Source organism: Fusarium subglutinans, assembly GCF_013396075.1.
Source record: "Fusarium subglutinans strain NRRL 66333 chromosome Unknown NRRL66333_c0000271, whole genome shotgun sequence".
Taxonomy (NCBI): domain Eukaryota; kingdom Fungi; phylum Ascomycota; class Sordariomycetes; order Hypocreales; family Nectriaceae; genus Fusarium; species Fusarium subglutinans.
This window is the reverse complement of record NW_023502334.1, coordinates 1-26,246: the sequence shown is the minus strand read 5'-3', so window position 1 is coordinate 26,246 and position 26,246 is coordinate 1. Positions and strand designations below refer to the sequence as shown.

Sequence of the window (26,246 nt, the reverse complement as noted above, 5' to 3'; positions counted from 1 at the left end):
GCGAGTAGCAGACCTACTGGACCACCTTTAAATAGGGCGGCACCTGAAGCGACGAAAAGTCCAGTTCCTATATTCTATTAGACTTCCTTCTCCTTCGTGCCAATCATAAGTTTGAGGAACTTGCCAATCGAGCCTCCAAATGCAATCATCTGAAGGTGTCTTCCCTTGAGCTCTCTTGCCAAGGGTGTTGTTACTGTTTTGGCGTTGGCCGCTACGATATCATACTGTCCAAGTTCTGCGACAGGTTTCGGATTGGGACAGTACCCGTGGTCATGGGTCTTGTCACGTCGACGCTTGGCGCGCTGGAAGCCTTCGAACCAACTGGCAGGCTCCTCCGCAGGTTTGGTTGAGACATCCCACGAAGTACCAACGACGCCCACGTCTTTCATCTCGATAACCTCGACATCGTGAGTGAGCACAATATGACCGTTGCCCATTGTTCCGTTTGCGATGGTTGAGAGCGTTGGCAAATGGCAACCTGATAAACAGCGGCGGGGAGCAAATATACATACCCTACCGTAAGAGGCATATCTGGGTCCCCTGTCTCGCAATCCTTACCGTTACCCCTGAGGGGTGGAATGATTTCCTTATCTTCGACTTCTAGACCACTGCGCTAGCATGAGTTGGAGGGACGCCACCTAGTTACTATCCCTGTGGCAGGAAAAGCGCACCGATAACTCGTGAGATCGTAACAGGTCTATCAATCAAATTGTTACGATGAGAAATGGTTATCGAAACGGTGTAATAAACCCTCTGGATTATTTATCCTAATGCAATCTATTAATTCTGCCTTCCTGTATCCTAAGAAATAGGGAAATATTGCATAGGCCGATTGAACGGAGTAAAGACATTATCAGTTTTACACTTAAGTAACTACCTGCTTAATATAGTTAGTATTTCGTCTAAGTTATTAACTATGGAGTAGTTAGTTATGATTCGCAGTTGAGGCTTGTTACCCCATACCTTTCACCGGCCCGATAGATCAATCAGCACGTGACCTCTCCAGCGGGTTCCTTGCTCATGACAGCTTTGACCAATCGAAAATGCTACTCCCTTTGTATAATCGATTCGAAAGTTGAGTCTGCTGAGGGCACGACGCAGAGGCTCGTTCGGGTAAATATTGGAATTAAAAGACAGGAATAAAGAACTTTATAAGTCGGTGTTACAATGATGTAGATAAAGCACTTAATAGCCATTTGTCTTGAAGTACCGTGAATGTATTCTGTTTTAAGTAAATATCTCATGTCCATCTGTAGGGTAGTGAGCAATTCCCCAGTTACAGAAGACAGGAAGCGACTTATCCGCTATCGTAAAATGCGAGAAAACAGTACCATTGGTGTTAGCGTTGATGTCGTCCCACTCCCGCTTCAAATGCCGCCAACCCTTCTGAGACCGAGGTGTCTCCAAGTTCCACTTATCTTATCGTGCCGAGGTATGCATCCACGTGACGTGTCATCGACGCGTTTGCTTCTGAAAACCAGTTCAAATGATCAAGACTCATCGCTTATCCTCATCAACTCGACATAAGCACTGCATCTTTTTTCGCTCATCTTGTATTATTTTTATCATGGTGCTGTCTCAGAACAAGGGCCGTCGTGAGACGCTCACGGTCGTGGATAACAGAACAAACCAGACCTACGAGATCCCCATCACTCACAATTCCATCCCAGCGACGGAATTCAAGAAGATCAAAGCTGAGCCTGGTAATGATCGCCCAGAAGATGAGACTACGCAGGGCCTTCGGGTTTATGATCCCGCGTACATGAACACGGCTGTCGTGCAGAGCAAAATCACATACATCAACGGCCTGGACGGCGTCCTTCGGTACCGCGGATATCCGATTGAACAGCTAGTCGAGAAGAGCAATTTCCTCGAGTCGGCGTATCTTCTCATCTACGGAGATCTTCCCACCAAGGCGCAGTATGATGAATGGCAGGGCGAGGTGATGCATCACACGTATATTCACAGTGATATCGAGAACATGTTCAAGTCGTTCCGCTACGACTCTCATCCAATGTCCATGTTGAGCGCGGCGTTTGCTACGCTCGGAGCGTTTGCTCCGGAGGCTAATCCTTCGCTTGCAGGGCAGAAGCTTTATACCAACGCTGCTTCGGGAAATATGGAATCTCTCAAGATGCTGGACAAGCAGATTCTTCGAATTCTCGGAAAGGCGCCGACATTGGCGGCTGCGTCGTACAGAATGCGACAGGGTCGACCATTCAACCGCCCTGCCCAAGGCTTGTCATACACAGGAAACTTCCTCTATCTTCTGGACAACCTATCTGAGCCAGACTATCAACCTCATCCTGTTCTTGCCAAGGCCCTGGACAAGCTCTTCATTCTCCATGCCGACCACGAAGTCAACTGCTCTACCGCCACAGTCCTGCAAGTTGGAAGTTCTCTGGTCGATCCTTACAGCGTTGTTTCTGCGGGATGCGCGGCCCTCTACGGCCCATCTCACGGAGGAGCTTCTGAATCAGCCATCAGAATGCTCATCGAGATCGGATCCCCCGAGAACGTCCCCGCATTCATGCAGGCCGTTGAGAGAAGAGAGCGTGTCCTCGTAGGCTTCGGCCACCGCGTCTACAAAAACGTGGATCCCCGCTCAACAGCCATTCGCAAGCTCGCCGAAGAAGTCTTCGAGGTCACTGGCCGAAACAAGCTTCTCGACACTGCCCTCACGCTCGCCGACTACGCGCGCAAGAGCGAATTCATGCGTAGTAGGAACTTGTACCCTAACGTGGACTTTTACTCTGGACTGATCTACCAGGCCATGGGATTCCCGCTTGACTTTTATCCTGTCTTGTTTGCGGTTCCACGATGTGTTGGTTGGTTGGCGCACTGGAGACAGATGATGTTGAACAAGTCGGGCGTCAAGATCTGGAGGCCGAGACAGCTTTATGTTGGAGAGGGGGAGAGGGAGTATATTGATACCAAGGACCGAAAGGAGAAGCCTGATGCTACTGTTTTCGACGCCCCTGTCAAGGTTGAGCATGGAGGGGAGAAGCAGCGAGCGGTTCTTGCTGCTAGTGCGGGGCTAAAGAGTAAGCTGTAAATCGCAAAGCATAGTTGGGCTTGCTGTGTATTTTATCTGGTCCTTTGGGTTGGTAAGTCTTAGCGGTTTGCAAGGCTGGCATATCATTTTGAGCAGGTAGCTTTATCTTAAGAATGTATTAAAATAAACTCCTTGTAAAATACCAAGGGTTGTTGCTCTGAATTGATTCACCTTTGATACTCAGATGACGACAAGCATCAACCCAATTACATCTCGGCCAAACAGCAAACTTGATACCATTGGTATGGAGTCTGTGCGCCATCAGTCTTGACTGTGCCCTTGAAGAACTCGCAATTGCCCTTTGGCCATCCGTTGGCGGCTTCGTTGTAGAAGTCGGCGACATCGCACCCCGGATAATCAGCGCAGGCCTGCAAGCAGTCTTTGGCGCTGTCCTTTGTTCCCGGGCTGGTGAGGTACTGCAACGTGTTGCCAGCGGCGAAGTACCCGTAGACGCCGCATGCTGTAGGAGCAGCGGCGCAGGGCGCGGTGGTGGTAGTCTCTGCGACCGTGGTGGTAGTCGTAACATCAGCCTCTGCGCTGGTTGTTATTAGGGAAGTAGTTGTGGTCTCAGCCTCTGTTGTTGTAGTGGTCGCAATGGTATCGATATCGGCCCCTGCTGTTGTAGTGGTGGCGACGGTAGTAGTATCATCAGAGACAGTATCAGTATCAACAATAGTGGTGTCTCCAAGGGCTGAATTTGTCGTGGCGGATGTCTGTTCGATTGCGGTTGTAGTGGTGTCGAGGACTGGGCCGGTCGTACTGGGCTTGCAGGGGCCGGCGATAACAGCCGATGCGGTTGCCAGCACCACCAGGAGAGATCTGCAGCGGACCATGGTATATAGCTTGCGAGGTTCTGAAGTCCAGGTAAAAGAATGAGGGATAATGAGGGTTGGGTCGGTGAAACAATAAACGAGTGACCATTGGACCTGGTACGAGAGAAGAGAGAAGGGCAGAGACTGAAGAATCTTGGAGAGTACGGAGTAGTTCTATTCATATCATCTTTAACGGCAGCTCTCGGTAGCGGAAGGTTCCTTTTGGTAGGTAAATCCTATTTTGCAGGAAGAGAAAGGAGCTTATGGTTCAATAGTCCACGTATCGCGGCACTAACGCCAATAGATCCGAGCACTAAGGCTGTCCCTGGGACAGTGTACGCCACTACCCAGTATTCATTTTGCTAGCTAAATTGGACTATCATAGACTAATTAGAAGAGCCATTCATTCACAGCACTCAATAATGTAACAAAAATCAGATCTGGAAAGTGTCTTTCCAAGGTCAACATCTTCGCAAGTAAAGCCTCATATATGAATTGCTGACCATATGTAGCTACAAGTACCAGGTTTAAACCTTGAGTGGTTCCCCGAAGCTGGCACAATAGATATTGCAGTAGAGCCAGGCCAGCACACCAGATCCAGAGCATTCAGAAGAGCAAGACGAGCCTGAGGAGCCAGACGAACTGTAAGAGCTGTAGCCCGCGCAAGTTTCGGATGCATTCTTCCACACAGTAAGATTATCACCGACCTGTCCATCGTGACCTCGGATGAACTGCCAAGACAGGGTCGTTGCGTTATAGACGGTTAACTTGGAGAAGCCGAAACTGGTCAAGTTACGGTGAGCTGTTATGTCGGGTATAGGCAGGGACTGATCGATAGTAGCGTGGCTTTCGATGTTCCCAGCAGCGCCATTGATGAGATGTACTATCGAATTCCCAGGCCTCACTTTGTAAATGCCATTCTTCTCACTGTCGTCTATAATGGCCTTTGTGTCGACTCCGCAGTTTCCTATGGGCTTGAGACGCTCATACCAGTGGACGTGTCTATGAGCAGTTAGCCTGGCATACTTGACAAAATCCGAGGTGCATGGCTTACCCAGCGATGTACAAATCAACCTTGTTCTTCAGGAACAACCCCTCAAAGGCCTCGCGAAGGTGCAGATGATAATTGGCGTCGTCGTGTGAACTGTACATGGGACGATGGCCCATGACGATGACCCAGGGCGTTTTACACCGATCAACCTTGCCGAGATCGTCTTTCAACCAGTGATATTGCTGATACGCCTTGTTGTCATGGATGGAACCCTCAATGTATCCAAAAGGCCCAGCATCAGTTACGTATGTCTCGTTTCGCAGAGGATGAGCTCTCCCGGACTCAAGATATGTCTCCTCCTCCAAGTCATCTGTCTCATAGACATCATCTGTCGGGAGCGGGGTACACGACCACGCAGATGTAGAAGCAGGCGGTTCTTTCGTCTTAGTCTTGCACTTTGGCTCATCCTTATCCTTGCCTTTGCAATCCTTCTCTTTCTTAGCCTTCTCGACATCCTCACGGAACGTCTTGTCGGGACTGTTGGCATAGTCCGTTTCCGTGTCGATAGATACGAAATGAACAAGCCCGTAATCAAATGAATGCCAGAAATTACCAACGCCACCTGACTTGTCGCCTGCCATGGTGAAGCGGTTCTGGAAAGCTGTGAAATTGCGCTGTGAAGGCGGACATGAATAATATGTCAGAGTCGAGTTGGGGTTATCGCCTGACATGGTGGTGTTTTTTTTGTTCTCGTTGAGATACGATGAAAGGACAAACGGATTGTTATCATGGTCGGCACACGTGGCCTCATGATTGCCGGGGAGAACGATATAAGGAATCTTCATGGTGATGTTGTTCATCCACTGCTGCCAAAGATCCCAGTTGGACTCATAGAGGACGCCAACATCGCCGCCACGAGGGCTGCCTTGATTTGGAATCTCATGGGGAGGAAGGGGCGTGTCAAAATAATCGGGATTGGTGTCGTTGTTGGGCAGGGAACTCTTGCTACCGTTATAGCAGACGGGCCAGGCCGACAAGTTGCACTGCACGATACCAGAGTACCAGTCATCCGCGTAGCTGAGATCTCCACCGTGCCAGACAAACGCGAGCTCTTCCTTCTTTATGGCTTGATTCATGTAGTAGTACGTTCCATTCGCATTCGTGTACCCCATATCATTGTTGATAGCGATACTGAATTGAGTTGGGTTGCCTTTAGCTTGGGCAGTTGTAAAGCTCAGAACGGTAGACTCGGTTGTACCGTTCGGAGCAGCAGGGATTTGGTAGAAATATGTTGTACCTGGTTGAAGGTGTTCTATTTGCACGTTGTGGAAGAATTGACTGCATTGGGTCATTTGCACGAGAGAGCAGGGAGGCGTGCGGTCGTATGTTGCGGTCGAGCCGAAAGCCACATTGTTTAAAGACGAACGACTGGTTCCCCAGTGAACTGAAGGTGCGCTACCGAGACCAAAGGGTGTTTGGTAGTGGATGTTGATCCCGACGGTCTCCTTACCAGGCTGAGCAGGTATGTATGACAGTGAGATGACATTGACGTTGTTGGTAGCATTGACATAGCCAGGGTGCACAGCCGGGGGTTCAACTAGACGGATGAATCCATCGCCGTTGTCGCCCTTGATCGTATGGTCAACCCAATCGCCGATGGGGATATCAGGTCCATTATATGGGTATGTCTCGTCGACAGTCGGTGCTGCTTGAGTAAGCGCAGCGAGAACACCAGCAAAGAAGAATGGTGATTTCATATTTCTTAGAGCCCTGAGTATGACACCTCCAGGAAGACTAGAGCGATCGATCAAAGGAGCGCTGGATGGAGCAACCAAGGCTAATTATGTATGACCACTGGCTGAAGCAACATAAACACCCCCGCTACGCTATGAACTGGTGAAATGGAGTAGTGACAGCCACTCGGTTCATTCAACCAACGGGAAGATGTCGATTTACATTCTAATCAATTGATTAGCTACAGAAGGATACGCCAAAAGAAGCTATCGGTGCCACTCAATTCCTAAAAGATCTTCAACTCGGCACGGAACGACGGGACAACAGCGCGGCTTCCCCAGTTTGGGTATAGCAATGGGTGATTGATTCCCCTTTTCGCTTGTCACAGCGGGGAGTATTGGAGTGGCTGAGAGCGGAGGCGAATATCGCTGTCTGATTAGCTGGTTTACGCTAGCGAAGCTATCCCTTGCATGCGCCCGAGGTGACTATCGATATGGTATGTGGAATGTCAGCCAGCCACAGTTGGGTCTCGATTGGCCTTTGAACAAGCTTATCTTATCGGCACAGAGAGAGATGAGATGATTTGCAACGCTGAATCTGGAGCTGGGATTTATTGCTGAGTCCGAGTGAGTGCCGAGGTGGGCATACCGATATTCGTTGGACATCATCACGAGTGTCAGAAGTGATGACTTATAAAATCACAGAGATAGACAGCTGGCTTGCTGTTAGGTGCGGACGATCAATGTGACGCTCAGTCTTCATGAAAACGATGCAGCATACACTAGCTCTTTCACCATTTCACGCTTTCGCTTTTTTTCTATAGGGATAAATCGCCATTATCTCATATCTTTAGGGACATCTCACTTCGAGACTTTTATTATTGCAATCATCCATAGTGAGACTCCCTCCAAAAAGCGCGAAAGCATCAGAATGGTCGTTGTGACCAGTTTCGTCTCGAATTTCCCTCGGCTACCCTGTATTGTACAAACGCTGCAAAACAGACATCGGAAGATCGTCAACCCGACTGCCGCACGAGTTTTCCCCAGCCCATCAGAACCGATTGGTTAAGAGCAGGTTTACCCCGCGCCCGTCCACTGTCCTTGAACTTCGACACAATGCGCAAGGTATTGTAACAGTAACTACACGCGGTCAACCTTTCAGATGCACAGTAATTAATTGACCTGCAGTAATTGTGATCAAATTACTCAATACCCTAATATCTAACTCGATGAGAACTGCGATAAATCCGTAGCAGCGTGATCACACTGCTGCCACATAGAAACCCTCTTAATCACCATCTCCCCCCCATTATTCTTCTCCCACGTCGGATACCACTTATCCTTCGCGTTCCAGAAATCCGTCTTGGGGGAGATTGCATCGTTCACCCAGGGCTTACCGTGCACATCATCCGGAAACCAGCCCGACGTTCCCCCGACAGCCAATGCGATGATCAGGTAGAACGGCCTGTCGAAGGGCGTGGCATTGCTGGTGCCCGGGCCGGTCCATGGATTGGAGATCTGGGACCCGTTGGCAAGGGCTTGGTGGAACCCGCCGTGCTGGTAGAATGGATGATTGAACTTGACGTACGTGACCTGTGCGATGCGGTGATCAAGCCAGGTGAAGAGATACTTGTCAGACCACTCTAGTCCAAAAGTATGAAAGTCTCGATGGAACGTCGTGCGCAGCGCATCTCTCGCCCCAGAAGTGCTCTGCCACCGATCCGTGGTGGTATCTAGCCCCCAGTGCAGTTGAGTCGAAACCTGCTGATTCCCCCGCCCATTATCATAAGTGTAATTATTCCCGCGCACCATCCCGATATCGATCTCCCCAGAGGCAGGCCACGCGCCGTAGTAGTCCTTTGCTGGGAACATCATGAGCTGCGAGAGCAGCCAATCTCCCGCTGCGAGCTTAGCGACGACCTCGACGCGGCCGTAGCGGATGACGCCAAAGTTCTTGGTCGTGATCCTACCGGACTTGACGGGCGCGACGATTTCTCCTGCGGTGAGGTTTGCGACTTGGACGCAGTCTTGGGTTGTTGTGGAGGAGCAGGTCCCGTGGGCGGTGAGGTTTATCTTTGTTGTTTCGGAGAGGTATTTATCGGTTTGGAGGGTGGGTTTGATGATGAGTTGACCGTCGCGGACAAAGACGTTTTCATCCGTGTTTGTCGTCAGCGCAAACTCTCCATTTCTAGAGTTCGTGATTAGCACTCATCAATATTGCCAAGCATATGATTTGGTAGAGAGCGTTAACATACCCGTATCCTCCGACCTCAACCTGCTTATTCCATACTGTAGAGTTGAAGCCATTGGAAAAGTCATCCGTAAACACCGTGCAGTATTTATGCTTATCGACAGATCTATAGCCACTCCATGTTAGAAGCGCTATAGCAACCAGTCCTATAACGATGCCAAAAGCTGGGATAATTGTGATCCATATGCCTCGAGGGTCCTTCACTGCAAGGTATGGTCTCTCGACAGTGCCCTTTTTGACTCGGCGGGAATGGAAATATGGACGATCAGGGAATCTCTTCTTGAGTGAAGACTTAGTTGAGCTTTGGGCTGCAAGACTCGGTCTGACCAAGTCTTCCGTGGAGTTTGCATGGCTGGTAGAGGCGAGATACGATCCAGAGGATCTAATTGCAGTACTAGACATTGTGGTAGAGGCTGGTAATATCTGGTATATTATCCGAGACAGGGATGGCAAGGCAGGGCGCTAGATGTACAAGACGTGCTTGGCATTTTGGGCAGCGTAGAATTTAAGAATCAAGGATATGTAGTTTTCACAGGGAGAATCCGTCAAAATTAGCAAACTTCTACAGTGCCAGCTTTCATCCATGACATCCAAGGCCTCCACGCCAGAATAAATCGCATCTGTATCCAAACTCAAGTACACCCCCTTCCTTGAAACTTACGACATTCCTTCATCCTCAAAAAAACTTCATTCGCCGTGGATGGACCGACAGATAGCTTTGGCAACACCGAACCAACAAATCCTCATAACTCGATTCCGTACAAAAGTCCATGAGTGCGAACCTCCATAAATTGGCATGAATCTGCTAGTTTGCGGGTCTCGTCGATTATCTGGTCACGATACCTTGGCACTACTAAGCGACGTAGTATTCAAAACGGATTACGTGGATCTGGAGGAATAGAGTGCATATGTCAAAAACTTGGCGAGGTCGACGCTTGCCCTATAGAGGCAAGATGCCAATTAAAAACCCTGCTTCGCTTATGTCCATCGTTTATCTCGCCGTGTCCACTACGGCAACTTGTTCCTGATAACGCCTCTTCCGTGCCTACGTCACCGGACCCTTCGGGAGTTGGCCCCCCACTGTTTCAGTCATGCTTGCAGCGGACATAACATACACATTGGTAGAAGTGGAATTCCACTGATGTTACAACGGTTAGAAATTGGAACTTGACTATATTCCGAAAATATGATCAATCGGTTTGCAAGAATAGCAAAGTACGACCTTGAGAAGCGATTCCCAGGTCTCACCACGTCAATACAATGCGTATAAAACGCTCATCGTGGGGTACTTCGTAGGGACTACCAAAAATCCCCGTAGTCAGCGCCACAAAGAAAATACAGTTCAAACACAGACCAACAACATGTCACCAAGCCCCCGAGAGTCAAGACAACAGCCTAAAAACGGACAATTGAGCCTTTCGGCCGACGGAGCCGAATCACTTCCCTACAGGGGAGAAATCACATTCCAGCACCTAACATCGTCCGACGAGGAATCATCCCATCCCCAAGATCGGCAATAAGTATCGGTATCGACAATCACTTCTCACAATGCAAGGTACGAGATGGCATGCATGTCAGGTAATTCAATAGCTCAAGACGGCGCTATCATGAGATTGACCAATCACATTACACCGTGCCCCGCCCTTTTATGGCCGAGGTGAATACAAGCGGCCCGACTTTTCCGCCCTTGCTGTAGTTGTTGTGAGTGCGCGAGTCAGGCTTGCGAGAGAGAGGATTCGGGTTATTCTCAGTAAACAGATAGGAGTGGTCTGTAGATACCACGTTTTGGAAGCCGCAAACAGCAACGACTTGAACTTACGCGTGGGATAGTTCTATACACCCACAAACACTTGTCGGCAGTTGGACCATGGCAACCCAAGCAACGTAATCTTCTGCAGAAAGCAGTCTCCCCTTCCCTCTGCACATCTTGTCAAGAGCCTCTCGCCCCATTCATTTCCCAAACCTCGACCCTCGCTGTTCTTCACCTCAAAATGATGCTCATACAATCCTCACTCGTGGCTCTGGCCCTCTTCACAACCTCATGCACCGCCATCTCAAAAAACTTCTACCCCTCCTCGAAACGCGGCCTCATCTACATCCCCAACTCCGACTTCCCCAGCGATGACAAAGTCTGGGTCCAAAAACACTCCGACCTAACATGGTATTACAACTACAAACCGCACGCCAGCCCCGTCTACGAGAACAACACCTCCCTCCAATTCGTCCCTATGCTCTGGGGCACCCCCGACGGCTTCGATGACACTTCCTTTCTAGAGAACGTCACGGCGCAGATCATCGGCGGCCGAAACATCTCGTACGTGATGGGCTTCAACGAGCCTGATAACTCAATGGCCAACGGCGGCAGTGACATGAAGGCAAAAGATGCAGCGAGGTACTGGATCAAACAGCTCGAGCCGCTGAGAAAACTAGGTGTTTCGCTTGGTGCGCCTGCGGTGACGGGTGCTCCGTCGGGGTTCACGTGGCTTGCGGACTTTGTAGAAGCTTGCAAGGGGAACTGTACGTTTGACTTTATTCCTATACATTGGTACGGAAGCTTTGATGGTATGGCGAGTCATATCGCTGGTGTGTTGGATGTGTTTCCGGGGAAGAAGATCTGGGTCACTGAGTTTGCGCTGGACTTTTCATCTTTGGCTGCGACGCAGGATTACTTCCAGACGTCGGTGAAATATCTCGATGGAAACAAGTAAGTCACATTCACTCCCCTTGAGTATAGTGATTAACGCGGCTGCTTAGAAACGTCACTCACTATTCGTACTTTGGGTCATTCCGCTCATTCACGTCGAATGTTGGGTATAATGTATCGATGCTGAACTCAAATGGGCAGTTGACGGATATAGGAAGTTGGTACCTCGGGGGTGATGCAACGGGCGTTATACCAGGCGATAATGTTGTCAAGCCTAATGTAACAGCGTCCAAGCCGTCTACACCTACGTACGTTGTTCCAGCGCTGGCCACGGAGGATAGTGACTCGTTGGGTGCCGTGATCCGGCCTTGTATATCCTATCTTGGGCTACTGTCGCCTCTTCTCGCTTTGTATGCTAGACTATAGAATCAGATACCAAAGCATGTAGAGTAGCGGCGTCTTAGACACGCTGTGTATTCCTTGTACTATTAATCTTCATGCAGTGATTTTAAGCTCTCAGCCACGGATCTGAAACTTGGTAGTAACCGCCAGATTCTGGATCTAGACAATATCAGGCAATGCGCAACTAATTCCCTTTGTTGTGCCGTGCCCGTGGCCAAGAATGTAACTAACTTCCGATTATAAAGGACACCCTCCCACTAAGCTCATCAGATCATTCTGCCACACCATTGTTCGTCAAAAGCATGTCTTAAGTGATCCACAATCCGTTTCCGGTTTCAGCCACTTTGTATCTGCCGTGGAATGCTGCGATTAGCAACGACACAAATACGCCCGCGTGCACGACTCGCGTACCACGGCTCTACCAATCACAACCCCTCGAGTCTTGTGATGCCTTGCTCGTTTCGGTATGTGAGAACTGACAAAGGTTCTTCCGTGGTCGGCGAATTGGTCAAGAGGGGGTATACGTAACCACGAAATCTGCCATGCAGCACTGTGCTCGCCAATCTCCCGATGCCGTTGCTACATAACAAAGACTGATGCACTCTTTTAACGCCTCAGGGATCTTCAAACAAAGAAATGATTGACAGGATGGATTCTGGAATGAGTCAAAGATCAGTCAGCATGTCAGGGGCTGTAGCTAATGGGTCGATTCGCCATGTCACTGGCCTGTCACTGGGCGCCTCAACACCCGTCCCAGTTGTAAGCACTCAAAAGCCTAGCGCTTTAAAGACGAATACTAATAGCAAATACTCAGGTAGCCATTATTGGAGACACAGGGTCTGGGAAGACATCTTTGTTCGAAGCTCTTTCTGGTCTATCTCTTCATGACTCCCAGCTTTCGGCGACGAAATTCCCCATCCATGCCTGTTTTACGCACAGCAGCCGCACGGGCACGACCCTAAAGGCACGGATAAAACCAGGGAAAACTGATGGGCAGAATACGGAGCTCTCAGACCACTTACAAAGTTTTGAGGTGAACTATGAGGGAGACCTTGCTGCTGTCAATCTTCCTCAAATTGTGAATCAGGTTCGTACAGTCTTTTACTCTCGTTTTCCTGACACATTTGGCTAATCGAAGGACAAAAACATAGGCAACGAATCACATGCAGATCGCAACCGCATTCTCGGATGAGAAGGAACAAGAAGAACAACAAGTTTCCGACAATGTTCTTATCATTGAGATTTCGGGTCCAGACTTTTTCAGCATGGAGATCGTCGATACCCCTGGGCTATCATCTAGTAAGTGACACTTCCGTACTGTATGCCCAACTATGAGAGCTTACATGTACAGGCCCACTGGTTGATGACACACAGGAAATAACAAGATCTCTCATCATGGATCTCGTCAAGCAGCCCAACACCATCATCCTGTAAGTCTTATTTCACTGTCCTGAGGAGAATACTAACGAATTTTAGATCTGTCGTTGACGCAACGAGTGATATGAGCACTCAGGAGGGCCCGAGGCTTGCGCGAGCAGCTGACGTGGCCGGCAATCGCATCGTCGCAGTCGTAACCAAGTGCGACCTTGTACTCCCAGACGAGAGAAGATTCGTAAGTCCACGTCCTTCCAAACAAGCATAGCACGGAGACTGATAGCTACAGGTGTTGAGAGCTATGCGCAACAAGGAACGCCATCTCGGCCATCCCTGGTTCGCCACTAGAAGTCTCTCCAGCGATGAACGTCATCAAAATTGTACTCTTGAGAAGCGGATCTCTGTCGAAGACTCATTCTTTTCAGAAATGGAATGGGCCATTCTGAAACGCCGGCGGCGTGTCGGGGCTCCTGCTCTAAAGGACCATCTCAAGACTAGGGTGAACGTCATGCTCCGGGGGAGTATAGACCTACTCACGACAATACTCAACACACCATCTCATTCAGTTGCACCAACACGCGCCCCCAGTATCACAGAAAAGGTGCAGCCAACAAATGTCTACGCGACGTCACAAGAGACAGTAGTCGCAGACGTCGATCTAGAATTCGCTTCCGACGCACCCCGACCAACACCGCTTCTCAACGCTGTCATAGTCGGATTGACTGTTGCCATATGTCTCTGCCTCATAGGACTTGGCTGCAGCGCAATGGCACTAGAGGTTGCGAGCGAGGGACGTTGGTATCGTTTCTTTCTTCTGTTAACGGCTCTCCCTCAGATTATCCTGAGCTTGGTAAGAACAACATCCAAGAGTTACGCCGAGAACTCCTGCTGACTTTGTCCTAGTTCTTCTGTCAAGCTATCGTCGTGACTATCTTCCAGATGGTTGGCCCCGTCACGCAACTAAAAGTCAACTCCAAGTTTTACTCTGCAAAGCGAACGAAACGCCTTGATGGGACGAAAGTAGTCTTGCCGCACGTTACTATCCAATGTCCTGTTTACAAAGAAGGCCTTGAGGGTGTAATCAGACCAACAGTACAGTCGCTCAATGCCGCCATTCGCAATTATGAATCTTTCGGCGGCACAGCTAGTATCTTCATCAACGATGACGGTATGCAACTTGTGTCCCCAGAAGAAGCCGAGGAACGCCGCATGTTTTACAAAGAGAACAACATAGGCTGGGTTGCCCGACCAGGGCATAATGTAAACGGCGAAGGAATAAAGAGATTCATTCGCCGTGGAAAATTCAAGAAAGCCTCAAACATGAACTACGCTCTGGGTATCAGTCTCAAGGTTGAGGACAAGTTGGTGGAGATCGTCCGCGATGAGAAGTGGACTCAGGTTCACGAGAGTCAAGCATATCAGAAATGCCTCGATGAAGTCCTTGCCGAAGAGCTAGGCCGCGCCTGGGTAGGCGGTGACATCAGAGTCGGCGACTATCTCCTCCTCGTCGACTCCGACACCCGCGTCCCAACAGACTGTCTCATCGACGCAGTCAGCGAGCTCGAAGCCTCACCCCGCGTCGCAATTCTCCAGTTCACATCTGGTGTCATGAACGTCACGACGAGTTACTTCGAAAGCGGCATCACCTTCTTCACCAACCTCATCTACACCGCCATCACCTACGCCGTCGCCAACGGCGATGTCTCCCCCTTCGTCGGGCACAATGCGTTTATTCGTTGGTCTGCGCTGCAAGAGGTTGGCTCTCAAGATGGTGGGATAATCGACAACGAGAAGGACCCAAATGCCACAACGCCGTATGAGAAGTTCTGGTCCGAGTCTCACGTCTCAGAAGACTTTGATATTTCTCTACGTTTACAAACACTGGGTTATCATATTCGTCTGGGGGCTTATTGCGGCGACGGGTTCAAAGAGGGTGTTTCACTCACTGTTTACGACGAGTTGGCCCGGTGGGAAAAGTACGCGTACGGCTGTAGTGAGCTTCTCTTCTGGCCTATAAAAGACTGGTGGAGACACGGTATCTTCACGCCTCTATTCAAACGCTTCATATGGTCGAATATGCCGCTTGGGTCCAAGATCACCATCATGTCTTATATCGGCACATATTACGCTATCGGTTATTCGTGGATTGGCTCGCTGCTGAACTACTTCCTCATTGGATGGCTTAACGGAGAGCTGGATCACTACTACATGAGTAGTTGGCGCGTCTGGGTCGCTCTTGTGGTTGTCTTCTCTATAGCTGGCAACATTACCCTCGCGCTGATCAGGTACCGCTCTCAGCAGGTTAGTTTGCTTAAGGAACTTTGGACATGTTTCAAGTGGGTGGCTCTTATGTTTATTTTCCTGGGCGGTATATCGATGCATGTCTGCAAGGCCATTCTCTGCCACATGCTGTCGCTCGATATCAGCTGGGGCGCTACGTCTAAGGAAGTTGAAGATACTAATTTCTTCCAAGAGATCAGCATCATCATTGCAGGCTTCAAGTATGTCTTCATCTTCTGCTTGGCGGTGACCGCGTTGATGATATGTGGCGTCTATGCCTTTCCGTATTTATGGAGGATCGATGAGCTCGTTGCAATATTTCCCCTTGCAACTGTCATCTTCTGTCACTTTTTCCTCCCGATTGCTCTGAATCCGAACTTGATGAAGTTCACCTGGTAAATAGATAGATGATAGACTTTATAGAATAAAGGTTACGTATTATTCATCAACGGTGCATCCAGGATTTGCTAAAGAGTATCGTAATGGCGGTGACGTGGGTTTTAATGAGAAACACCGAATGTTTGTAACAGGTTACTGTGACAGCCGTGGCGTAGTCACTGTATCACGCGATACACAACCAATTCACGGTCTACGATCAACCGTCCACTAAGGCCAGGTGCAGCTGATTCACAAAGGGGTTTGTCTCGGCAGTTGCATTGGCAGTAATGTGCTGAACCACCAATCACTGAACAAATGTTGAACATGTCTGATTCATCAAGCGAATAGGTAACGACGCAGTGAGCATTTGTCTTAAACCACACTCTGACACAGATATGTTCGTGCTGAACAATTGCGAAACTGAGCCTCTCATCTAGTACATAAACCTCTCTTGAGCCGCTCAACTTGCATCAATCATTCCCAACTCTATCTCATCTCGCGCACACATGCAAAACCACTCACTACTACACTGCACACTCACAAACCTACAAACACCCAAAGAACTTTATCATGTGTTCTCAAACTCTTTCTCAACCTCTGGTCGACAACGCCATGCCAGGCACTCGTTGCCCAAAGTGCTCTACACCCGACAATGACGTTTGGGTCATTCCCGGCCGCAACTGCGGACATTGCGGCACCTATTGCGAATAGACAGCATGCCACCAACGTCGCAAGCTATTTCTGTGAGATGCGAACATGTCATAGGCGATCTTGAATGCTACCAAAAAGTCTCCTGGCCCTTGGTCAGTGGCTACGAATCGCAGTGGAAGAAACCATGGTATTCTACATTGATGGATCTCAGTTGCAGAAAACGGTCACAATGCCATGACATCAGGTAGAGGGTGTGGACCAAAATATACAAAACTCTAACAAATTATTATTCATCGCTACCCTTTACGTGATACCATGCTCCGTGATTAACAATACACCCTATCCCTGGACACCTGAGGTCGCCTCTCCCTGCAGAGCGAAAAGCTCCCGCTTCCAACCAAACCACTTCGTCATTCTCTTCCCCATAATGCGCAACAGAACCGGATCAATCTTATCAGCAGGATGCGGCTTGTGAAACACAATCCGTCCTCCATCCACAAGTTGCTTGAACGCAACTGCCGACCCGCCATTGTTCCTCGCCGTGAAACCCGCCTCAATCATGACGCGAACGAATCGATCCCATGTAACTTCTTTGGATACGTCGTCTTTTCTGGGGAACATGAGATGTATAACTCCTAGTGAATCCCTGGTCAGTGAGATGACGGCGTGCTTGGTGACCTCCTCTGCAGCTTCGTCTGGTGGTTCCGTGACATCACTGCCAGAAGAACACTGCTCTCCTCGTGTCTTAACCTTCTCTCGGCCTTGCGCTATCGTGGCCGATGTGGGGCTTGGATCAGGACCCTCGTTGAAAGCATCAGCAATAGGCTGTGATTCGTCTGCGGTGTTGATTGCAGAGAGGATCTCAACCTCAGCGCGTTGTTTTTCCTGGAGATACTCCTCACTAAGGTGCGCCGAAGCGACACCAAGAAGAGACTCAACCTCCTCAAGAGTATAGCCATTATCCCGCTGTGTTAACTGCTTTCTCAAGAATCCCCTAATCGCTTCCCAGAATTTCTCGTTTGCTGTGTATAGAGCCTGAGAATTCGAAAGCCACTCGACGCTTTTGGGGCCTGTTGGTGGTTTCACATGGTAGAAGTCTCTGGCGAATGCGATCCCGATGTCTTTGTACACGTCCATGTTGAATCCGAATGGTTGGGCCAACTTCCAAGACACACGATCCTCTGTAGCAATTACTTCCTCCGGCGCTCGGGCTGCATTCCGAGGCCTCTGTGACTGAACAGCTATGAGCATTTCGTGGCAAGTCGAAAGGTCAGAGAGTGTCTGGTGGGTGATCTCGTCAAGTCTCTTCGCCTCAGACGGGTTGTTGGACAGATGATCCTGGATCATGGCGAAGAGCATGGCGTGATCGAAGTGGCTCTGGTTGTCTGGCTTTCCCTGTAGCTGCACAAGGCACCAGTCGAGGGGGTCATCGTCAAGAGACTGCTGGGTATTTTGAGGCGTCCTTCGCTTGGTCGTGCCGACTGCATCGGATGGGGCATCAGACGGAATTTGGCTGGGGTCGAGTTCCCAGTGTTTCTGCATGCCTGGGATATGCGGCAATTGTTCCTCCAAAAAAAGGATCTTTTGCATGACCTGGCCAAGGAGCAGAAGCTCAAGGGCGCCGAGAGCCTTGTCGTATTTCGGGGGTAAGGGCATACCGGGATAAATACAATCGCTGAACCGCCTGCGAATTGTTTCAACATGGCTGCACTCCGATTCAATCCACTGCCAGCAACAGTAGGTCTGGAGTTCGAGGACAATTTGCTCGGGGATCATCATCGCTCTCTGATCCGCTGAAGCCTTCTTGAAGATCTCGGTCGCAGATATCATCTTGACATGTCTTTTCATGTACGCAGAGTCGCACTGCAGGTACCATAGGTGATCGCCAATATCATCCAGGCGAGACTTTGCGAGGCTGATGAGGTAATCGCCATTGAACGTCGGTGGACGTGAGAAGGCTTGGTTTGTGTAGGGAGACCAGAACTCCACTGCGCCTGTCTCTTTGAAAGCTTCGTGGCTGACAACGTCGTGCCACTTCTCGGCTCGTGGGGGCTGCAGAGGGTCTACTCCTTCAAGGACCTTGTCCACAATATTGCAGAGAACTTCGAGAAGATGCGCCTGGGCTTCGAGAACGAGTATGGCTCTGGGGTACCCGAGAGTATCACCACGATGCGCAGCCTTTGCTTCCCAGTCCACCAAAGATCCATATTCATCTCCGTACATGACGATGCATTTGGAACAGAAGTCGACGTCGAAGTTCCCATCTGCCCAACTGAAAGTGAGCTGTCTGTTGTCGAAGGTCGCCCAGGACTGGGGAGAGTAGGCGGTTCGGTAGTGAAGGAGAGCGAAAAGCACAGCAGGGTTGGTCTTGAGGACATGTACGTTGAGCCAGGGCAGTAAGAGTTGACGTCTCCGAATTGGACTTCTCTCGCGCATGTAAAGTCTCTCGCGCGTGTACGAATATCGCGGAATAAGCCACTGCTCCTCCTCAAGGTCGGGTGCTGCTTCTTTCAGCAAAGCCGCTCGTTTCGTCTGGCTTCGCTTCTTCCACCGACTCATCAAGACATCGCCAAAGACTTGGATTCGGTTGCTCAGTCGGTCTCGGCTGCGATGGATGCTTTGCGCGAGGGAACGCGCGTTACGCTCTGCGACGGCATCGGATAGTCTGAGGTGGTAAGAGTGTTGGGCGTGACGTTGTATCTGGACGGGGTAGAAGCTATTCTCGCAGTCGTGGCATTCGCATGGCGGTCGGCGGATGGATGCTTCGAGGGTTCTCTTTGTGAAACTGTATATCGGAGGATCTGGCTCCTGATCCTGGTGCAGGACGAAAGGGTTCATCTTGTCTGTGGATTGCTTGAGATGCTGCATGAGCTAGGTTGAGGTGTGTTGAGTTAAGATCTCGATTGAAAATTTCATTTTCGCAGATGCAGCCTCACGCGTCAGTCGCATCAAGGCGGGGGCCAATGATTCAGCCAAGACGACTTCGCAGTGCAACGCAGTGTAAGCATGTTTCCTGTCCCATAAGCCTGAACTGTTATCTATAATGTTTACTGAGTCTTGCAAGCAACAAACTTTAACGTAGTAGACCTAAATCCGCTGTGCTTTCAGGGAATACTGGTAGACAATGTACCATTATCCTGAAGTGGCCGCTTGAGACTTAACAATTCCTTATGATAGGTGGAGATATCTGCAAGGAGAGATTTCCACTTAAATCTTCCTTCTGGGACAGCGTCGGAAAACGCGAGGCAGGGAGCTTTGCTGGGTGGACCTGGAGGCTCAAGCAATCTTTGCAGGTTATCGGAAACCTCCTCAAGGGCTCGATCGACTGCACATACCAGTTCAACGCGGTCGGAGCTATTTTTCAATAGAAACTTCCTGCTATTCTCAAGAAGAACCTTGACAATTTCCGGATCTCCATGTTCAGCATAAGGCGATTTTCGCGTCTCTCGGCGGAGATCTTTCAGGTCGATGCTCTTGCCATGATGGAGAAGTAGCAGAAGTATGGGAATGTGGTAATAGCGGGCTGCATTTTCTAGTGGTGTATGGCCGTCACGCTCGTTTGAGTCGACTTGAGCCCCGTACTCGAGAAGCAGCTTGACCATTGCCATGTCCCCCCATTCGGAGGCTTCTGACAGTGGCGACGTGATCCGACATATAGACTTGAAGTGGGTATTGGCCCCATTTTCGAGCAGTAGTTGGACTGTGGTGATGCGATGCCTGGCTACCGCATGCCATAGAGCCGTGTAGGGCTCATCAAGATCCCAATTTACATCGGCACCTGCTTCAAGAAGTAGACAAATCACACCGTCATGTCCATTTTCAGACGCATATACTAGTGGGGTCCTCCGGAGACAGTCGGGGGTATCTGTCTTGACGTTGTTCGCAAGTAACAGTCTCGTACATTCTTCGTGACCATAAGCAGCTGCCAGCGATAGCGGAGTATTCCCCCCATTGTCCTGCAAGTCAGCCTTTGCACCACCGTCGAGAAGCAGGCTCATGACAGCCTCTTGGCCAGTTCGAGCTGCATAGAATATTGCTGTTCGACCGTAGCCATCCTTCAGTTCAACATCATTCGTAGACAGTAAAACTCGTGTTTCCGCTATGGCCCCAAAGAAGGCTGCAAGATGTAGCCCCCTTGCCCTCCTGTCGACACCTTTATCTTTCTTAGATGTCCATATAGCCAACTCGGGTCTCATACATACTTGGGCTGAGGATGCTACATTTGGAGCTGACTCAAGAAAGTCAACGACGCCCTCACAGATCGCCCCAGCATTGCGAGCGTGGAAAGCCCAGTTGTTCGCAGCGTAGAGATACAGCGGAGTTGGTTCTTTGAAGTCTGCGTCTTTTATAGGAGGCCCGATTTTGAAAATACGAAAGTTCAGATATGTAACACAGGTGGTCGTTATGTAGCTCTCAGCTTTGGGAAACCAGGTTTCCCGCGTCTTATCAAAGTATTCCTGTGTAGTGTAGTGGACCAGTCGGATGATGCTGTCACTTTTATCAACAGTAACGAGCCCAATACAGACTTGCAATATGATATCAGTGTCTGGGGACGCATCCATGTCAAGCTCTTCAGTACCGACCTCGACAGCAAGGGCGTGCCGGAGTTCTTGGATGGTAAGTGGTCTCCTTGCGCAGGTGATCCATGACAGCACTTGTATAGCCAAGTCCTTATGGCCTGGTTGCTGGCTTGTCACTCGCTCCATGGCTATGTAATATGCGTCATAGTATGCATCTGAGCCACTTGGTAGTTGTTTAAGAGCCTTGCGGACGGCAGCGACTGAAGTCTTGTCACGCAAGGAGTCAAGATGTAGTTGGGCCAAAAGGAACCTAAGAGTTTCAGCATTACGCTGGTGTCTCAAAAGACAAATCACTTACATTCCTTGCACTGAATTTACTATTTGGCTAGTAATATCTTCTTCAAGTCCTCGTTTGCTGAAGAACTCGGGCAATTGCGGTATCTGGCCACGGACAAACATGCGGACATCATCGTCTCTAGCACGTATTTCGAGAGAAACACAATTAGTAAATAGACGCATGAGATCGGGTATTGGTCTAGAAGTTGCAAAGATGTTGATTTGGCATTTTGATTGTAGATCAAAGATCTTGTTCAGGAACTTCGCCCCAGTACCATCAGTTGTCCGACATTCATCGAGAGCATCGATGACTACAAACACTCTCGAAAAGCGTTCAGCAACGCACAGGAGGGTTCTCGAAACGACCTCTAAAGAAGGCCGTGATCCAGCTCTGTGGAGTGATTCGAAACTCTCCGGTAAAGTTGGCATGGTTTGTAGAAGTTGCTTTAGAACGCTAGCAAGAAGCTCTATGACCGTCTGCTCTTTCTGGCGCCGAAAATTGCAATATACGTATGCAATACCAACATCACTTCTTTCTGCAAACAGTGTTTGCAAGCTGTCGATTACTATGGACGTGAGAATTGTTTTGCCGGCGCCTGGGATGCCTGGACAGAAGAGGGTCTGATTAGGGCTGTCCCGCCAATTACAAAACTGCGTTGAATTGAGAAGCCATTGGCCAGTTCCTGGCTGATGTCTCCCAATATTGTCACTCTGAAAGAGACTATAATCAGTCGGTGTGAGCCAGTCTAACACGTCTTTGTGTTGCTGGGTCAGATGGTGTCGAATGATGGTGTCAGCCTTTCTGGATGTAGCTGTGACCTCTTTCTGTAAGTCTGTGAGAACCATCACAGGTTAGCGATCGCAAAATAGTCAGAGAGTTGGTATGTCAACAACTAACCAGACAAAATCTCATTGATCTTCTTCCCAACTTCTGCCCTATTAGGATGGATCTGACTGAGAAGGTCCTTGGCATATGCAGAAGCCGCCATCGCTGCGTAGCCTTGCCAGTCGTCATTCTTGTGCGTATCGGCATAGTCGCAGACGCCACGAATAACCAGACACGGAAAGTGGTTCACCAGGCCTGCTGCTTCTGTTTCGAAGCAAAGGACACCTTTCTTCGCAAGTTTATCACGAACCGTAGCATCCTTCATCAGCTTGTCCGATGATGCGATGAGACCGTAGTGTATTGCCGGATTATCCTCTTCATTGGTCCTTTCGGGGCGTAATATTAAGCTTGATGGGTCTTGACTGCAAAGGTCACAGTTCAGACCATCACTCGGTTGGTGAAGCACCTCGGGTTGGTACAGTCGGTCAGTGCTTGCATCGGGCCGTCCATACTTTTTCCGCAGTCTTGGCTTTTTGTCCAAGGTTTCGTTGATGGCACGTTCAAGCTGATGCCCTTCGCCCTCATGTTCAGCGCTAAGTCCCTGCATAGCTACTCGCAAAATCATTGGCGCCTGATTCAGACATCCCGTCTCTTGAAATGGTTGATCTTGTATGACCTTGCCATGATCAAAATTGAATACACCACCATGCTTTCCGTTGTGAGAAGCACTCACGACGATATCCCCAAGACGGATGTCGTGCTTCGGACTGGGCGCGCCGGCGCCGATACCAACCATCAAGCCAATCCGAATATTGGGAAAGGTATGAAGCATGTCTCTTGCCACGGTAGCAGCAGGAGCTATACCATATTCTCCGTGGGGAAGGACGGCAATTACGCTGCTATGTTTCCCAATCTTGCCTAGAGTATAATGGTTATTATCATTGATTGATACAAACTCTGGAGGCTCGTGTTTTTCGTCCAGGAAGGCTATCGCAGCGACATATTCAACTCGAAGGGCACAAATCCAGCCCACTATATAGTCGTGCGGGTCTGACATGACGAGTAGTATTGCATCAAAATGTTTGCGATGAGAATTTCAAGGATGTTTGTGATTTTGGAACCCCGCTCCTGGGACAGCCTTATTTGGTCAGCCATCACTTTCTCGTCCTGATTCGCCCTTTAAGCGCCGAGGCAACAACTCTGACAACCATATCAGACAGTAGGACTTGGCTGCAAATGTACTAGCTTACGTTGGAGACATGAACATGGTTAGACACAAGCTCGATGCTTTCTCGATTTTCCATACACAATGTGATCCCATTTCTTCGAAATTCATCTAGAGATTTCATCTTACTTTGTATCATGAACCTCTGAAAGAGAATTTAATGGACGCGACCTTGTTTGTTATTGGGTATATGTGATCTTTGAGTACCTAAGTATATCTCCCCATTGTGTTGTTCAGGCGGCTTTCGCAACAGCTTTCTGGATGCCTTCCATTGACGTCTTTGCAGTTAAAATGCCACCGCGGGCTCGCAATGTGAAAAATAATGAGATCGCGCTCCTCTCCACAGCCTTCTTGAATGGGTCTCGATATGTTTTTTTTGACATGTCTCTTCGACAGTGAGATCAAACATTTACTCATCAGCAAAGTGCCGTAAGAAAATGGGCTTTGGTGCACTCAAGTCTGGAATTTGATCAGGTAATGGCTGTGAAGAAAGAGCAATTCAATTCTTTGACTATCAGCCACTCCATATTGTCCCCTTTCGCAAGATATCTAGGTAGTCTACAAGCTCACCGACAGCTAAAAATACAACGCTGCGGTACAGCAAGTTATCGAAGCGCGCGGTGTCATATACCTCTTGAAGCTGTGTGCTCACACCCTTTCCATAATCGAATTCCGACAGCAATGACTAAATATTCAGCTGCTGAAAATTCTGCACTCAATCTGTGTTGGCAAAAGCCTTCTGGATACCTTCCAACTCCTCTAAAGTCAGGGGAATAATCGTGCCATGACGAGGAGACTCGGGGTATTTGTAACCTGTTCGCAGTGTCCAGTTCCCACCAGCAAGATCACTTGACTCAAGTGGAACATAGCCATTACCGCCAAACTCATCAGCAAGCAGGATATACCTAGCACCATTGACATCCTTGCAGTTGGTCCTGAAGATCGAAGGGCCCTCCACCTCTTCCGTTCCTGCGTTCTTTCCGATACAGCTTGCTATCTGATGCCAGTCGTCCAAGCCCGCAGTCAACGAGGTACTGCTTTCCTGCACAATATCGGCACAGCCATTGATCGTAGCCTTTGTGAAACGATAGTAGACTCCATCTTCCTTGATAACCGTGGAGTCAATCCGACCATTCGGCGGTTCATCTTGCCAGATCTTTGGCTCACTGAACGTAACAAAGTCATCCGTGGTAGCGTATACCATACGCTGGTACTCGATGGGATCGTGATTGGGGTTTGCCTCATTGTCATATATGCCAGACGCCCAGTAGACAACATAGGTCTCGAGGTCGTCATCATAATAAGCCTCGGGTGCCCACGTATTGCCGTAATTATCCGGCGAAACCTCAACATGACGCTGGGCACTCCACGTGATGAGGTCCTTTGACTCCCAGATCTCGAGATATCGACTACCAAAGCGCTGAGCGTCACCCCAGCTCGTACCGCAGCCGATGCAAAGATCAGTCGCGAGGATATAGAATTTGTCTCCCTCATGCGACCTCAAGATGAAGGGGTCGCGGACTCCACCGTCGCCTTTAGTAGATGTCAAGATGGGCTTGCCATTGTTGAGCTCTGTGAAGGACAGGGCGTCATTCCCGTTGCTGGCAGCCAGATAAATGTTTTCATCACGGTTGCTGAAGTAGAGAAAGGCGTAGCCTTCATAGTTGGAGTTGCAGCTGATCTCTCTCTTGGCAAACTGCGGTCCAGCTGGTATGGCACCTGTAGGCGACGCAGACGTGAGCATCGGCAACGCCGCCAAAGCGCTGAGAATAGTGGTTGGATTGAGTATAGAAAGCATTGCCAAAGAAGATATAGTAAGATAGTTTGCTCTGATGAATTAGAATTGGAATTTGGAGTGAAGCATACGTGACTTCTTATAGTTCTACCTGCAGGAATGTCCAGTTTGCGCCATGACCTCGCTGTTGCAGATCGTTTCTCGATGAGAGTACAAGATTCTCAAGTTATGCATAAAAAGAACTAAGCTTAAGCCGAATGATTGGATCGCATAACTTGATCGCCATGACCCCATGTTACTCTTCCCCGCATTGGCCTTGTATTCTTATTCTAAGAGATCTCTGCTATTGCCGAGCAAATAGTATGTCTTCACGAGAATGGAGGTCTGATGGTCTACTAATCCGCACCAGTCTTAAAAGCTCCAGTCCAAAGCAGGAAAGAAAACTCGGGACCTCAAGCCTAAGCGATAAAGATATTTAGGTAAACCTAGCTCAAGTCCAGGAGACTCTTTGCTAAATATAGTTTAGTATCCTCGTCTCAAGTCTTGAGTTTTCCTGCTCCCTGAGGCCGGTAAAGATTTCTACACAGTGAGAAAGGCGTGCTAATAAACTGTTATAATACTAAGTTCTGTCTACTGATTTAAGCTCTTAGCCATAAGCCTTAACTGTAAATAATATATCTAGCTAATAACTTAGATATTATACTATAATAATTAACTAATTACTATAGCTAAAGGCTAATATTAAGAAAACCTAGATTATAACTTTTTAGCTAGCCTTAAAGGTATATAAAATAGTACTTTTAATTTATTAACTAAAAAAGGTTAGCTTAATACTATAACTACCTTAAATCTTTAAAATAGTAGCTTTTATATTAATAAAAATAGTTTTTTATTAATATTATTTAAACTAACTAAATATTTAAAACTATATTAATAGATTTACTATAATACTTTAAGTAATAGTAGCTTATAGTATAAAATCCCTTAAAAACTTTAACTAGTACTTTAATTATATTTAAGACCTAATTCTTAT

The 26,246-nt window shown here is 48.8% G+C and overlaps 9 protein-coding genes across 9 annotated transcripts; 3 read left to right on the top strand and 6 right to left on the bottom strand.

The window, feature by feature from the left end:
• Positions 1 to 77: 77 nt before the first annotated feature.
• FSUBG_12491 (amino acid transport GAP1) lies at positions 78 to 437 on the bottom strand (the record flags this gene model as incomplete). The annotated part of the gene is made up of 1 exon (XM_036677285.1): positions 78 to 437. The coding sequence occupies one exon, from the start codon at positions 435 to 437 to the stop codon at positions 78 to 80; it is 360 nt and encodes a 119-aa protein (XP_036532029.1).
• Positions 438 to 1,567: 1,130 nt separating this feature from the next.
• On the top strand, positions 1,568 to 3,055 carry FSUBG_12490 (citrate synthase; the record flags this gene model as incomplete). Its single annotated transcript, XM_036677284.1, has 1 exon — positions 1,568 to 3,055. One exon carries the CDS (start codon positions 1,568 to 1,570, stop codon positions 3,053 to 3,055), a length of 1,488 nt encoding a protein of 495 aa, XP_036532028.1.
• Positions 3,056 to 3,261: 206 nt separating this feature from the next.
• On the bottom strand, positions 3,262 to 6,615 carry FSUBG_12489 (acid phosphatase; the record flags this gene model as incomplete). The annotated part of the gene is made up of 4 exons (XM_036677282.1): positions 3,262 to 4,041; positions 4,460 to 4,509; positions 4,571 to 4,869; positions 4,922 to 6,615. 4 exons carry the CDS (start codon positions 6,613 to 6,615, stop codon positions 3,262 to 3,264), a joined length of 2,823 nt encoding a protein of 940 aa, XP_036532027.1.
• Positions 6,616 to 7,812: 1,197 nt separating this feature from the next.
• FSUBG_12488 (beta glucan-binding protein) lies at positions 7,813 to 9,244 on the bottom strand (the record flags this gene model as incomplete). The annotated part of the gene is made up of 2 exons (XM_036677281.1): positions 7,813 to 8,779; positions 8,847 to 9,244. The coding sequence occupies 2 exons, from the start codon at positions 9,242 to 9,244 to the stop codon at positions 7,813 to 7,815; spliced, it is 1,365 nt and encodes a 454-aa protein (XP_036532026.1).
• Positions 9,245 to 10,833: 1,589 nt separating this feature from the next.
• Positions 10,834 to 11,550, top strand: FSUBG_12487 (uncharacterized protein; the record flags this gene model as incomplete). The annotated part of the gene is made up of 1 exon (XM_036677280.1): positions 10,834 to 11,550. The coding sequence occupies one exon, from the start codon at positions 10,834 to 10,836 to the stop codon at positions 11,548 to 11,550; it is 717 nt and encodes a 238-aa protein (XP_036532025.1).
• Positions 11,551 to 12,536: 986 nt separating this feature from the next.
• On the top strand, positions 12,537 to 15,941 carry FSUBG_12486 (interferon-induced GTP-binding Mx2; the record flags this gene model as incomplete). The annotated part of the gene is made up of 7 exons (XM_036677279.1): positions 12,537 to 12,647; positions 12,703 to 12,975; positions 13,040 to 13,187; positions 13,240 to 13,318; positions 13,365 to 13,500; positions 13,552 to 14,112; positions 14,166 to 15,941. The coding sequence occupies 7 exons, from the start codon at positions 12,537 to 12,539 to the stop codon at positions 15,939 to 15,941; spliced, it is 3,084 nt and encodes a 1,027-aa protein (XP_036532024.1).
• Positions 15,942 to 16,910: 969 nt separating this feature from the next.
• On the bottom strand, positions 16,911 to 19,409 carry FSUBG_12485 (ycfA domain protein; the record flags this gene model as incomplete). Its single annotated transcript, XM_036677278.1, has 1 exon — positions 16,911 to 19,409. The coding sequence occupies one exon, from the start codon at positions 19,407 to 19,409 to the stop codon at positions 16,911 to 16,913; it is 2,499 nt and encodes an 832-aa protein (XP_036532023.1).
• A 266-nt stretch (positions 19,410 to 19,675) lies between these two features.
• Positions 19,676 to 23,310, bottom strand: FSUBG_12484 (purine and uridine phosphorylase; the record flags this gene model as incomplete). Its single annotated transcript, XM_036677277.1, has 3 exons — positions 19,676 to 21,401; positions 21,450 to 22,260; positions 22,326 to 23,310. The coding sequence occupies 3 exons, from the start codon at positions 23,308 to 23,310 to the stop codon at positions 19,676 to 19,678; spliced, it is 3,522 nt and encodes a 1,173-aa protein (XP_036532022.1).
• An 883-nt stretch (positions 23,311 to 24,193) lies between these two features.
• On the bottom strand, positions 24,194 to 25,276 carry FSUBG_12483 (arabinase; the record flags this gene model as incomplete). Its single annotated transcript, XM_036677276.1, has 1 exon — positions 24,194 to 25,276. One exon carries the CDS (start codon positions 25,274 to 25,276, stop codon positions 24,194 to 24,196), a length of 1,083 nt encoding a protein of 360 aa, XP_036532021.1.
• Between the last annotated feature and the right edge of the window lie 970 nt (positions 25,277 to 26,246).